Source organism: Vigna umbellata, chromosome 1 (assembly GCF_029865625.1).
Source record: "Vigna umbellata cultivar VRB3 chromosome 1, Vumbellata_1.0, whole genome shotgun sequence".
NCBI lineage: Eukaryota > Viridiplantae > Streptophyta > Magnoliopsida > Fabales > Fabaceae > Vigna > Vigna umbellata.
In genome coordinates, this window is record NC_142165.1 from 20,745,731 (window position 1) to 20,761,251 (window position 15,521).

General features: G+C 33.5%; 3 protein-coding genes across 3 annotated transcripts; 2 read left to right on the forward strand and 1 right to left on the reverse strand.

The window, feature by feature from the left end:
• The first annotated feature begins 758 nt into the window (after window positions 1-758).
• AIP2 (RING/U-box superfamily protein) lies at window positions 759-4,022 on the forward strand. Its single transcript, XM_047322753.2, has 5 exons — window positions 759-1,066; window positions 2,233-2,461; window positions 2,609-2,811; window positions 3,407-3,622; window positions 3,748-4,022. The coding sequence occupies exons 1-5, from the start codon at window positions 920-922 to the stop codon at window positions 3,895-3,897; spliced, it is 945 nt and encodes a 314-aa protein (XP_047178709.1). The 5' UTR covers window positions 759-919; the 3' UTR covers window positions 3,898-4,022.
• Window positions 4,023-5,706: 1,684 nt separating this feature from the next.
• Window positions 5,707-9,684, reverse strand: LOC124845635 (RNA demethylase ALKBH9B-like). Its single transcript, XM_047322764.2, has 6 exons — window positions 9,360-9,684; window positions 8,795-9,265; window positions 7,351-7,436; window positions 6,945-7,255; window positions 6,728-6,799; window positions 5,707-6,636 (listed from the first exon to the last, which is right to left on the reverse strand). The coding sequence occupies exons 1-6, from the start codon at window positions 9,556-9,558 to the stop codon at window positions 6,351-6,353; spliced, it is 1,425 nt and encodes a 474-aa protein (XP_047178720.1). The 5' UTR covers window positions 9,559-9,684; the 3' UTR covers window positions 5,707-6,350.
• Window positions 9,685-14,540: 4,856 nt separating this feature from the next.
• On the forward strand, window positions 14,541-14,927 carry LOC148204890 (uncharacterized). Its single transcript, XM_088094067.1, has one exon. It carries the CDS (start codon window positions 14,541-14,543, stop codon window positions 14,925-14,927), a length of 387 nt encoding a protein of 128 aa, XP_087950193.1.
• Window positions 14,928-15,521: the final 594 nt, after the last annotated feature.

Sequence of the window (15,521 nt, forward strand, 5' to 3'; positions counted from 1 at the left end):
CTACCAAAATAGGAAAACCTAATCGAACAAATTTGTTTACACATCCAACCAACATTTTGATAATTTCCATACAAGTTTTTTATTTTTAAAAAAGATTAGAACAAACTAAGTGACTCATTTGAATAAATTTTTGTACAATATTAAACTTGCTTAAGAATATCTCTGAAATAAGTAGTACAAAATTTAATATTCTATTAAGAAAATTATAATAAAGTTGCTTACCATAAATCACATAATCTATTTGATCACCTTTAGTCTTCGTCTAAAATTCAATTACAAATTAACATTTATAAGAATTATATTTTATATCTACAACTATTTTATAAGCTACAATTTAATAATTTATTATTAATCAATAACAATATTTTTTTATGGTGAAAAAGGGGAAAAGTTAAAGGGATAGAATTTGATTATTGAATATGAGACAACTAATTTACTTCTTGGAAAAAAAAAGGAAATATAAATATATAAACTATTCAAATTGATCCGTAACGATAGTAGTTCCTGATTTTCGGTTAAATTAATCTTTAAATATATTTTAATAAAAAATGATTATAAAAACTGGGAATTTTTATAAATTTAAGAATGAAAGTAAATATTCCGATTTAATTAATTATTTATCCAAATTAAACCAAAAATAATTCAGTATTTTCAAATTAACTCAATCTTTTGTTCGAATGACGTGGCGTATAAAATGGGAGATTCACTCACATGCCAGTAAGCTCGTCCGTAGGCGATAACCCCTACGGTTTTCCCCTTCCAAAAGAAAACGATTTCTCAATTATATAAAAAATATCAAAACACGCAAATCAAGAACACAAAAACGCTTCTGAATTTCCGTGTTTTGATCAGAATCTGAAGAAAAACCACTTCAATTAGAATTCGAATTCTAGTTTCGAGTTGAAAAGGAAGAGAAGAAATGGAATCAGAGGATCTGGTGAAACAGGAATTGGAGGAATTGCTGAAACAATTGGGGAAGAAGCAAAGGTTTGAAGCCTCTGTTTTGGCCCTCAAATCCCTTCTCCAAAGCTCATATCCTTCAGCTTCTCCATCGCTTCGCCAATCCGTATGCTCTTCTCTATTTATGTTCCAGTTTCTCATTATAATTTTTGCTACGTTCTTCAATTTAACTTTAAGGTTTCTGGGTTTAGTTCCTTTTGCTCTGCCTCGTTTTGTCCGAAATTGACTTTGATTTGCTTGAGTTGATAGATATGGTTGTGTATGGAACAATAATTTATTAAGGTAATGGTTGATCAACCTTTCTCATGATCATTGATTCAACTGAAAAGTCTGTAGCTGGAACCGAAATTGTTTTCATTTGCATGTCATGTGTAAGCACCTAGGAAGCACGAACAAATTGTATGAACACCTTGAAGTCTTCTAGTGATGCAAATTGGAGTATCAGTATATCACAACATTAATATCATCATATCACAAATTGGATACAAATACAAGTATTTTGTATATGGGTCCGACTGGACAAACTTCTCCCTAAGGACTTAAAGGAGAGAAAAATAAGAAGAAAAAAATTGAAGTTGTTTTCTCCTTTAAGTTAAAATTAGTTTGTGCAAAAACTAATTTGTGGAAGCTCTCTCACGTATTTGCTACAAATTTTTATTTTTAATTTGTTCATAAACTAATTTTAATATATGGAGAAGTCAATTTCATTTCTTTTATTTTTTATGTTAGAAGTCTTTGTGGAGAAACTTCGTCAAAACAGGCACTATGTCAAGGTTTTAAAATACAATCTATGACTTAAGGTTTTTGGGTGTTTCCCATTGCTTGTAAACTGTAATTGTCGCCATATGAATTGCATTTGTCTGCAACTTTCAGTAATATGAAAGATTGTGACGGAACTGCAAACACGATTTCAACCACAATTCAAACCTTGATCTAAGTTGACTTGTTGTCATTTTTTAAACTTGGATTGGATTCTCTCTTATGAATTATGATTAAACTTCTTCATTTTTGTGTTAATTTAAATTAAGTTTATATAATCTTTATTACGGTCGTATAGTGTTTGTGATTTTAAAAAATTTTGTGTAGTATTGCATTTGTGTCATGTATTGTATCTGTGCTTTCTTGGTAGGCTCCCTCGTTCAGGTGTGACCTGTGTGTAAGAATGGGTTCAGCCTTTACTTTCTCAAAACGTTAATGGTAAAGAAAATGTTTGTTATTGTTTGCTGAGGAGCTAAAACGCAGGAGATTGACTGTTGTTGCTGGTGTTGGCAGTTTTATTCAGTTATTTGCCGAGTTGCTACTGTGTTGAAGACCAGATATACAGCACCAGGTTTCTGGAATGCTGGACTGGGACTTTTTGAGCTGGCATATTTGCTTGTTTCTGAACCTTCTGAGAAGGAACACTTGAAGGCTTGCATTGCTCAGGCCAGGGAACATTTGCATCTGGAAGACAATCCATCACTGCAAGCTTCACAACTTGCAGATAATCAAGCACACAGAGGTGATTTTCTTTCTAAATAATTTTGTTTTCTTTTTCATTTTTTGTTATTTATAGTTGTTCACGTTTATGTGTTGTACATATCCTTCAGAGGTTTTGAAATAATTAACCTTTCTCTTCTTGTGTTTATCTCATTTTGCAATGATTCAGGATACCTTTTTGAGGGGCACCTTACGGTTGATCCTGAACCCCCACAACCTCAATGGTTGGTGCAGTCAAACCTCTTGACAACAGCTGCTACACTCTTTGCTGCCGAATCTTCCCAAGCTTCAGCAGAAAATGGAACCACCCAAGAGGATGCAGCCAATATTCTTCAAGATCTTATAAATAGATTGGAAGAAGTTGTGCCCTTGGTATTTATTCAAAATCTTTCGCATGCTTTTGTTAACCATAATTTATCAGACTTTCAATTTACTCTCAAATATCAGCATGGCTTTGAGTTTCCAGGTCGACTTTCTAAAGTTGGATAAGTTTCTAGAAAGAGGTATAATGTGGCTTAGTCATCTGTTTAAACCTAAGGAAAACAGGCCACGGTAGAAGTATTTAAGACCATTTTATGCTCTACTTCGTACTTGAATTACTTCAGGTTAAATTTAACAAAGTAAGCTACTTGAAATTGGTTCAGTAGAGTACTATTTTCCCAAAAGATGTAGGAATCAATGCGAACAGCCTAGGTATCAAGTCAACATCTAATTAAATCCTTATACTACTGTCCCATGACGCACTCGCTTTAGTGTATCTGTTATTGACGTTAATGCATCATTTGAAGCGTGAGTTGATATAAACTTACTCAGTTAAACTCATTTTGTTATTTCCTTGGTCATATTTTAGTTCTTTCCAATTACTTGCCTTTTGATTGATATAAATTTTGTCTAATACAATCAGCCTTTCCATGTTACAATTTACACTGTTCACTCAAGGAAGATATGAAGTATTTTTTTTTGTTAGATGGTGGATGAAGGTACTGTAGCTCCGAGAGCCCCTCCAGCCAGTAAAGAGGTTGTGGCAAAACTTCCAGTCATCACTCTCACAGAGGAAATCCTGGCTACTTTGGGGAAAGATGCAGAGTGTGCCATTTGCAGGGAGAATTTAATTTTAAATGACAAAATGCAAGAGCTGCCATGCAAACACACATTCCACCCACCATGTCTAAAGCCATGGCTGGTATTGTCCCTAACTCCTATTTTCTATTGGAAATTTTATGATCTTCTAAAATCAACTTTGTGCATTTCATACTATTGAATTCTTTAAAAATGACATGTTTAAATATAAATTGAGTTGAATTTCAGGATGAGCACAATTCTTGTCCCATCTGTCGGTATGAGCTGCAAACTGATGATCATGCCTATGAGAGCTGGAAGGAGCGAGAAAAGGAAGCTGAAGAGGAGAGAAAAGGTGCTGAAAATGCAATTCGAGGTGGTGAATATATGTATGTTTAAATGACCATTCAATGGTATGGTTAAAATATGGTTGTTCGTGTAACAATGGATGTGAATTTTTCTTTTGGTGTAGTTGTTGTATTCTTTATTATTTTGAGCTATAGATATCTCAAGTTTTCAGGGTTGCTCAAGTTTTTAATGATAGTTCATGATTAGCACCCAATTAACCATTTAGCTTAGAACTTTTAGTTTTTACTATAATGGAATGAAGTTAGAACTTAAGATTATCACTTAAACAGATAACCATAGTGGGCTTTATTTTATAACTATCCATTTAAAACAAAGCTAAAATGAAAAATTGTAATGATTAGTTGGAATACTACCAATGGAGAGTGGTAAACATGACAGTCGATTTTAAACAATTTCTTGTATTTTGAGGGACGAATAATTATATATTTGGCAATTTCACTAATAAACACTTTACCCATTTAGGGAATATGACACTAGAGTTCTTTGTTCTATTTTTGTATACAAATAACCTTTGGACAAAATTTGATCCTTACACCATTTATTGTTTTGCGCTTGTACAATTTTTAATTTAGATCTTATATGAATAGTGCATTCTTAATTTGGTTTATGGTTGTTTATTTTTAATTTAATCCTTATACGTAAGGGGATAGATTAAAAATACATTACATTTATCGGAAAAAGCTTAAGAATACACTGCACGTATATAAATCAAAATCAAATTATGCATGTATTAGGAGTCAATAATGACAGATCAAATCGGCAATGTTTTACATGAACAAGACCCAATTTGACAAATTAATGTGTAGAGATCACAATAGTTAATTACGTTTGCAAAAATTAAATTATATGTTTATCTTTTTAGTAAGAAAACTGTGAAAATGTGAAGTAGGAACTCTTTTTGAAATGCTTGAGCATTCCAACAATGCACGGCATCAAACATTTGAAGTGCCATATAATGTAAGAGTACAGTGAACACAGTCAAGCGTTTTTTAGCAAGTCTTTAAAATGTTCATTATTATAATTTTATATTAAAATGTATGCCGCTTTAATACAAGTAGAAGTTGTTTGTATCCCTAAATAAGTGTTATAGACTTTAAATCGCGATTATGTCATTATGTGTATAGAATAAACTACATTGCATTGAGATGAAAATACCTTGAAACTTTTTCCGATAGGAAATAATTCATATCATACCATGATTTATAAATATTTAACCAATCTAGTGTCTAGTTTCTAATTGGACCAGGAGATCTGGTAAAAAAAATATCGACACAAAGCGTATCAACAAATACTATTCTTTAAAAAAAACAATTCGTTTTCAACGATTTATTTTTTTTGGTAGGCTTAATGGAAATTCAAAGAGAATATCATTTTTATTTTTTTTAAAACGCATTATTTTCTTTCCCAAAAAGTTGCTATTAAAAAACATTTTCTTGTTGAAACTTAAACCTAAGTTCGTATGTATTTTAAATGTTACTAACGAAATGTTCTATTTTCAGTTTTTGTATCATTAAATTCGGATTTAATATTTCTCAAAAGTTCATTACTATTGTTATTTTATTAATACCGATTCATAAAATTTAAGTCAGTTCAATGACTAGTCCTATTTTTGAAACATTCATAAAAAAACTATAAAGAAACTTAAAATAAATTGAGAAAAATATAATGAATCATTTAATTCATAGCTCCTATATCTATAAATTATCCAATTAAGCTCAAGTTGTAGTGTTAGTTAGCATTCCTTTAAGATAGTGCCAAACAATGATCATGCAGATGATAAAGCAACCTTGCCATAAAGTTCTCTCAGACGAATTATATACCCTATATGCCAAAACCTCATAAAACAATAGTAATTGGTATAGTGAACGTCCACACATGTATAAATTTTGTAAATACAACAAATATAGAATCTCCACTCAGAAAATAAAAGGACAAAATTATCTATTTCAATGTATTTAACACCTTTTCACAAGCAAGCAATTTCGAATTTGTTCCAGCTGCTGCAAGTCTCAACCCAGAAAAATATAGCAATGCTGAATGCTGACCTCACAATGCAACCATGAATACCTCAACAATGAATATGTTCAATTCACTCATCAGTACTATATAAAGTATCAATCTCCAATATCTCAAAATGCCTTATTATAGCCCAGCCACTTTTTAGCTTGGTACTAAAAAAACAGATGAACCACAACTTCTCACCAAATAGCAACCATTATTAACTAGAAAAGTTCACTCAAATGTACACTAGGGCCTGAGGCTAGGAGACAAAGTTACCAAAGCAGCACCCCAAGTGACCAACTTCACCATATAATCATAATAAAATTGCTGCTGTGTAAAGCTTTCCCACAACCAAAGTGAAGAAACCTCCATAACAAACTTGTTGATATGTAAAGGATTTCATGAACAAAACTAACATGTGATTCTTAGTTCAGAAAACTGTGAACCATCAGGAACCTTTGGCCCTAATAACACTGCATCAGTCAACTACCAAGCTTTCTACTCCACCTATTTCCCGATCTGGGTGTATTATGATTCGAGTCACGGTGCTCTGAGAACCTATCATTTCTAGATGCAAATCCCATTGCATCATTCCTGCCACCTCCTCTCCCTCTTTGTCTCCTCACATGACGACCAGATCTGTATCCACCTGATTTCTTTTCCTGCTCAACTTCATATGTCAATGGCTGGATTCCCTGCAGATCAGGTTCAGGAACATACCCAAAAGGCCTCTTTGACTCATCCATTCTTCTAAATGTGATCGATATCCTAGCAAAAGTTTTAACAAAAACAATATCAATAATTTGTGATTTGTTTGAAAACTTAACAGCAATTGATAGAATATCAAATCGCTTAGTACCTTTTTGCAGGAACTGCTGGCACACAGTGCTTAGCTACATCAGCTCCATTTCCATTCAAGACAAGTACAGATCTGGAGAAAAAATACTACTTATAAGATTCTGAATCTTTTATAGAAATAAGAAAGTTGAAAAAGAATTCAATCTAACTTAGAAATGTAATAATTGAAAAATTAAACACATGAGAGCACAGAAGATAAATCCAGACTGAATACTTACCCCATAGGCAATGGAATAGCAATCGAACCATCAAATTCACCAGGACCTACAATCTTCAAGTTTGATCCAAAAACTATATTGCACTCGCTAAGAAATGAGACAGTGCAAAATGGTCGAACAAAGTCATGGTTATCTATGTGTGGAGGTATACAGTCCCCTTCTTCATATATATTAACAATGCAACTGTCTGGCACACAAGTAGGAGGTAGTACATGCCACTTGATCAGTCGTCGGATGATGACTTTGAAAAGATCTGGTAAAGGATCAACCATTGAATGTGGAAGAATACCAGGTGGGTTACCATCTCTATCCTGTAACCAAAACCGTTACCATATTGAGACTTAAGTCCCTTTTAACTCTCTTTCAAAATAAAGAAACATAAAAGAAGGTTGAGATATAGACTAACCACTGCATAATTGTAACAGCACCCAAATTGTATGGTTTGTCGTCCCTTGCCCCTCATCCACTTTTGGGGAGCAGAAAATGTCCGCTCTGAACAAGTGAAGAATTAACATTATATAGTCCATCAGAAAAAAAACAACACCAAACACATTCACTAAATAGTCAAGGAAATTTCTGCGAAAAAAAAAGTATTTTTTTGTTTTCAGCATCTTAAAATAAGTCGTTAGCATACTGATATTGACCCCACCACAGGATCTAAAGTCTGATTTTTTCGTAAATAATATCTCTGTCAAATTAGAAGACAATATTTACTGAATAAGGTATCTGGATAATTATTCAATTCATTAACTAGTAATACAAAAAGAATCAAATATGGATACTTGATAAATGAGAAGCAATTACAGTGGTTAAAAATCTTAACAGAATAACTGAGGTGACAGAACAAGCATGTTATTGACAAATCTGATTAAATTTATATTCGAAGTAAATATACAATTCAACCCTCAAAGTTTCTGTTTACGCAAATAGGTCCCAACAAGTGGTAAACTTGTTAAGAACAGAATCACCCAATGGAAGTTGTTATCTCGTTAATAAGTTCATACTCTCAGAGAACAACTAAACTTGCAAGTCTAAAGCAACACATGTAATAAATGAAAAATTAGATATTTACAATTCTCGTTAAATTTTAGCACAATAAGCCATGCCGAGTGACTGATTTCGGCTACATGCTTGATTTTATTATGTACTAACTCTGAACACAATTATGAGTAAAAACATGAAGTTTGGTGTACTAAATTCTAAGCAAATTATAAGTGCTTGCACCCCACTCAATGATATCTTATAAAACATAACTTTAAAATAATTGAGATTATATTTTCGATGACTCTTATTCTTGATAAAAGAAATCCAATGGAGGACGTTTTGGTGTGGGGTGGAGGAGATTATTTTCTAATTTGACGACTAGAATTAAATGACATTGACAACCCCTTAAATAGTGCAAATATTAGTTAATCTTGCTGACATTTGAGTCCAGAGAGAATTCATATTATGTTCTTCCTCCTTTTCGGAGTACAATGAGATTTAAACCTAAACATGTTAAAGGTTGGACTCTCATTTCCTAAGACTGTCTATATGGCATATAATCTTCTGAATCTTGTGAATGAATCTTAGTTCTTGAGAGATTAGTCTTTAGTCAGTCAACACCAAAATACGCAATTCCTCATGAAAACTATCTAAACTCCCCAACCCGTTACATTTTTCCTTAACAAAGGTAAATTCAAAAGCAGCAATAGCAAAACAAATATGGAATTCAGTCAGATGTCAGTTCGTTTGAACCTAAACAACTATAACACAATGAAACAGAAGCCCATAACAAGATCACACAGGACATACAAACATAAACAAAATCCATAAACGACTGAAACAAGTCGAGAATTGAGATCACAAACCTTTCAATTCTCCTCTTTTCCCCATCTCCTGTAATGAAGCAACATAATTGACAATCCTTTTTTGTTCAGCAAGACTGAAAATCCCTGTGTGGAGTTCAAGCCCTTCAAGAATATTCACAAGCTTCCCATTAACCCTCTCAAAGCAGATAAAGTCCTTCTTGCGCCTCACATTCATGAACCTAATGTACTCCCTCTGCTCCCTAGGCAAAGTAGGCTTCTCAGCCACAGCCACACCCACATCAGAAGCATCATTCGAATTAGCCATAACAACATTAACCCCATTGTTGTTGTTTTCTTCTTCGCCAAACTCATCATCCTCTTGGGCCATGTCGGCCCAACAAACTCTCTGGCTCGGAGTCTCCACACAGGAATTCACCTCCGCCCCGTCTTTCCAACTCCCCAGCGAATGCGTGTCGCAGTTATCTTCAGCGTCGTTTTGTTCATTGGGGCTGTCGTTTTGGGGCACTTCACCTGAAACCAAATAACCCAGAAATCGTAAGAAAAAACGGGTGAAAGCCAGACGGAAAAAAACGAGAATTTGGGAGAAAAGTAAGGGTCTTGCGACCTGGGTCGATGGATTGAATACGATCGGAGAGAGATTGAGTGCAGCGAGCGCAGAGATCTCGGGAGAGGAAGGGGAGCCACGTGGCGAGAAACTCCGAAGCGGTTCGGAGATCCGAAGGTGTGTAGTTTAAGAGGAAAGGGTCGGCGTCGGAAGCGTTGGTGTTGTTGGGTTTAGGTTGTTGGTGGTGTTGTTCCTCCATGGCAAGGTGAGTCAACTCGGAAGGTAGAATCGGAGAAGAAGAAGAATAACACAGAAAGCAGTAAAGACCGCACACAAGAAGATACTATGCTTCCTCCCTTGCTGCGATTTGTTGTTTAAGGTTACAGTTTAACTTTATTATATACATGTATAGAGATATAGATACAAGATATATAAATCTTTAGAAATTAGATATATTAAAAGATAGATATATTATTTTCTTTTCTTTGAAGTCATTAAAATTGTATCTTAACAAACAATATTTTACCTCAAAATCTTTTCATTGCTTTTTTAATGTAACTTTATCGAAATAAGATATATCAATATATAGAAATATATAATATATATATAATATATATATATATATATATATATATATATATATATATATATATATCATAAGCATATTGATATTAAGATATATAAATATGTAGTTATATAAATATCTTTATTTTCTTTGGAACCACTAAAATTCCATTTGGCTTAACAACAAGATTTGATCTCCAAAATCTTTTTATTGCTTTTTTTAATATAGCTTTATTAAAATAAGATATATAAACATATAGAAATATATATATATATATATTCTTTGGAGCCATAAAAATTGTACTTTTATGTATATGTATTCCCTTTTATCTTATAACAATTAAAAAATAAAAATTATTTTTTTAATTATTATTAAAATAAAAATATTATTAAATTTACAAGAAATATATTTTTAGAGAATAGTTATAAAAAATAGTTTAAAAATTAAAAGAATTAATAAATAGTTTGCATTAATAAAAGTAGAAAATGAAATTTGTAGACAAAACAGTGGATACAAAATATATAAATATATAAGTATATAAATATATTTTTGAAAAATTGGTAAGTATTATACTGGGTATGTGAATGTGGTTTTAATATTTTAGGTTTGCTGAATTATTTTATGTCTTGATGACAAAAGATATTTTTTCAGATTTGATGATTTAACTAATATATATATATATATATATATATATATATATATATATAAATGTGATTTACAATGTTTTGACGTAAAAATATTTTATAGCTTGATAATAACAACTTAAAATTGGTTGGTATTTTAGTTATGTTGTTTTTTTATAATGATACTAAAATTATATTATTTTTATATATAATAGAGTTAGCAATACATAAGTGATTCTTTTGTTTGTGATATTCTCAAATAGAATTTTTTTTGTAAAAGTTGTAATAATATTCCTTATGAGTTATGGAAAAAGAATAATCACATTGAAATATTTTCAATGTGTCTTGTAAAGGTTAATATCATGAAATGAGTAAAAGTTTTTACAATATTATGAAATATATAATTCTTCATCACGTAAAATTATGACGTGAAATTTCCTGAGGATATTGAAGGATATATTAATGCAAACTGAATTTTTATTTTGATGACAAAAAATCTTTATGGTTTTACTTTGGGTGGAAATGCAACATTACGAAAATCTGCTAAACAAAATGTTGTTAAATGTTGTTTCCACTAATCTATGTAGACATGATTAGGTATTGATAATTTCTTTTCTTTTTCTTCATAAAGTATAAGTATTACGTGTTACGTTAATGTTTATCTAGTGTTATAATATCAAACTATCAAACCTTTATTCCAAATTATGTTAAAAAGTTAACGAGTCAATCCAACCTATTCATAATAATAGTGAGTAAACAAGAAATTAAATTTGGCATGTCTCATCAGAATTGGTGGATTAAATAAGTTTCCACTTACTTCCTTAATTAAAAGTTTTTTTAATAAAAATAATAATAAATCTTTTCTAATTCAAATCTAAATAAATTTTAATTTAAAATTAAACTTTAGAGACAATTCAACATAAAAATAAATACAAGACAATCCAAATATAATTCAAAATCATCTTAAACTTCAAATACAATCTAAAATCAAGCACAAAAAGTAAATCAAATAAGTATCTGTTTCGTTTTAACTAGGGTCTAAGGTTGTCCGTCTTCAATCCTAGCCTCTTCTGCCTGTAGATATGACCTTCACTATGTCAATCCGTTCGTCCAATGTTTAAGTTGTCCTCCTGGCCAGGGGTGGTCCTGCAGAAAATACTCTGACGCTCAAGTCACAAAAAACTGCCCCTTCTAATAGTAATTTGGAATAAGATGATTTTACCTTAACATAAATATTGTATTTATTGGCCTCATAATTGTCCAGTCCATTAATTATATTAATTATTCATTAATACAATATATTTGTGCAATATAATCTGACAATCACCCATAAATACCATATGTTTGCCTTTGATATGGTCATTAAATATATTAACTGGCCATTAATGACATCCATCCTACTTGACTCGCGATCATTGGATTACCGGTCGGTGCAGATAACACTTCCCTCGAACAGTCGGCTACCTGGGTATAGTACATTAAGCCCCCCAACCCCCGAGCAGTTGTTTCCAGGTGCGAAGGGTTTTATAAGTCAAGCAGTTAAGTGGTGGTAGGAACAGTTGACTGAATGCGATTACTGGTGATTGTCTTCTTCTACCAAGGAGCTTTGTGGTCGAAGTAGATTCGTTTGTAGTGTCACCGAGTAAGTCGTCGTTCCGCTCTGGGTAGAGGTGATTCGTCTGTGGAATCACCGAGCAAGTCGTAGTTCCGCTTTGGGTAGAGGTGATTCGTTTGTGGAATCACCGAGCGGTGCATTTGCTTCGCTCTTGGTTGAGATGATTCGTATGTGGAATCACCGAGCAAGTCGTAGTTCCGCTCTGGGTAGAGGTGATTCGTCTGTGGAATCACCGAGCGGTGCATTTGCTTCGCTATTGGTTGAGATGATTCGTCTGTGGAATCACCGAGCGAGTCGTAGTTCCGCTTTGGGTAGGGGTGATTCGTTTGTGAAATCACCAAGCGGTGCATTTGCTTCGCTATTGGCTGAGATGATTCGTCTACAGAATCACCGAGCGAGACGTAGTTCCGCTCTGGGTAGAGGTGATTCCATAGACGAATCACCGAGCGATGCGAGGTGAGTTTTTGGCTGCAAACAATAAACTAACAAATATCTAAAAACATCTGGTATTATTTCTTGAATATCATATTACAAATTGTACTTAACTGATATGACCCCTAAGAGGTCGTTCCCTACTCCTGCTCCTACTACGCGAATCGTCATGTGTCGATCGGCCCTTAGTTCTTCATCTGCCTTTGCATCTCCTAAAACACCTGTAACTGGAGCTACTCTGCCATTGTGGTCTCAAGTTGGGTTTCTTTTGCACACCTCGGCCCCACGGTGGGCGCCAGAATGTTTCGGTTTAATTTGGGTCCGAGGTTGTCCGTCTTCAATCCTAGCCTCTTCTGCCTGCAGATATGACCTTCACTATGCCAATCCGTTCGTCCAGTGTTTAAGTTGTCCTCCCAGCCAGGGGTGGTCCTGCAGAAAATACTCTAATGTTCAAGTCAGAAAAAATTGCCCCTTGTGTATTCTGATAGTAATTTGGAATAAGATGATTTTACCTAAACATTAATATTGTATTTATTGGCCTCATAATTGTCCAGCCCATTAATTATATTAATTATTCATTAATACAATATATTTGTGCAATATAATCTGTCAATCACCAATAAATACCATATGTTTGCCTTTGATATGGTCATTAAATAAATTAACTGACCGTTAATAACATCCATCTTACCTGACTCACGATCACTGAATTACCAGTAAGTGTGGATAACACTCCCCTCGAACGGTTAGCTACCCGGGTATAGTATAGTATCTAACATTGATAATTTTTGTGTCACTTATAATTTTGAATGGATAAATCCATAATATTTTGCTTTCTTGAAATATCTTTTTCTTTATCCCCATCTATAATACAATAAAAAATTGTTAACTAATGATATTGAAACACAAAGCCAACTAGCTCACCACAAGTTGAATCGAATGAGTCGAGTTCTTAGTAGGTCAAAATCAAAATTAACTCGTATCGAAATTTCAATTTCTTTTTCAACCCAACTCGGTCTGAACCCGTGATAGGTCAGATTGACTTACGAGTTCCAATTCGTTTTGACAATACTACTTAAAATCACACAAACTCTTAAAGAAGTTATTGAAAAAAAATTAGGAGTGTAAATATAAAAAAGAGCAAACTAGGTACATAAGGCATATGGAGAATACTCTTTTTGCACCCTATAATTTCTATGGACAGTCTTACAGGACTAAATGCCAAATTACTCCTAAACTTGCTATCTTTTACATGTTCTTTTTCTAGTTGCGACTTCATTCTTTTCTCTTAGTTAATATAATTCCGCTTACTCATTTTGATTATATAATTTGAGAATACAATTTAAAAATATTTTTCTAAAAAATTTAATTTAGAAATATTTTGAATCCATAAACTTATTCCAAACTGTATAATGTTGTTGTAAACAGAAAAACCAGATTCAGTTATTGTATTTTCAACTATAAGAATTGTAAATCATACATATCAATATACAGAAAATCATTTAGTACCTTGTGTGTTGTTTGGCGTCCATTATTCTCTATGTCTTTGTTGTCATCATCTTCATCTCAAATTTGCAGTGTGTGAGAGGAGTGTTTTGTTTTCTCTCTGGAACCTTAGGTCGAGAGACTTCCTTTTTTTCTCTACCTTCTTTCTAAACCCCTCTGTTGCATATTATTTCTTTCTCTCTCAATACCTAATATGGTATTAAGAGCATAGAAAGACAGATCCTGGTGTGTGTGTAGGGAGGGGGGGGGTGATTAAAGACTAGAAGTGTGTGTATCCAGAAAAGAAGTATTCTTTGGGGACGTGTACATCCTTAAAGTTAAATAAGGAAATCAAAGAAACTTCAAGATCCAAGCAAGAAGGAGATGACAAGTTTTAGAGGGATACACGGGCCTTTACTAGTGTTTGATGGGAAGCTCTTTGATGACTGGTGCATCAAGATGCAAGCCATATTTGGCTTCCAGGATGTTTCATAAGTTATGAAGAAGGGCTATCTGAGTTGATGGCAAAGGCCATTGAAGAGGAGAAAAGAAATCACAAGATGCAGGTGAAACTCGATAGCAAAGCCAAGTTACTATTGTATCAGTGTGTCAGTCTAAAGATCTTTAATAAGATCTCCAAGGCTGCCACTGCTAAAGAGGTGTGGGAAATTCTTGTGAAGATGTATGATGATGAAGACAAGAACAACAAGGTGAAATTGCAGACTTTGAGGAGGCAATTTGAAGTTTTTACCATGGATGAAGGGGAAACCATGGCAGAGTATTTTGACAAGGTGCAGGAGTTGGTCAATGGAATGAGGGCATGTAAGGATGAAATTTCTTATCAATATGTTGTAGATAAAGTCCTAAGAACCCTATCCAAGGTTCGATCATGTGGTGGTTGCTATTGAAGAGACCCGTGATATTGAAACTTTGGAAATTGAGGAGCTGCACCACTCATTAAAAGTCCACGAGTATCACATCAATGAGCGCAAACACTGCCAAGAACAAGCACTGCAAGTCAGATCTCAATACTAGGGAAAAGGGAGTTCAAGAAAGGCAATAAAGGCAGTAAGAAACATAAAGATTCACTTGAATAGCAAGTAGAAGATTCCAGTGAATCAGTGAAAGGCAAGAATCAAAAGTCTGATGGTGAATGAAAGTTTGACAAGAAGAAGGTCAAATGTTACAACTGCCAAAAATTTGGTCATTATGCCAAGGAGTGTTGAAAGGGAGAAGGAGCAAAAAATAAACCCAAAAAGAGGGCTAATCTGGCCTAAGAGGAAGAATCAGATTCTGAAGCAATGATGTTCATGGCCAGCATTGAGGAGGAACAACCAGAAAATACTATGTGGTATTTAGATTCTGGTTGTTCCGCCCATATGACTAAGAAGAAAGACTGGTTTGTGAGGATGCAAGGGGCTATACAGGAGAAAATCAAGTTTGCAGATGATAGGAGTTTAACTGCAGAAGGTTCTGGCATGGTTGTTTTGAGAGATGAAGAT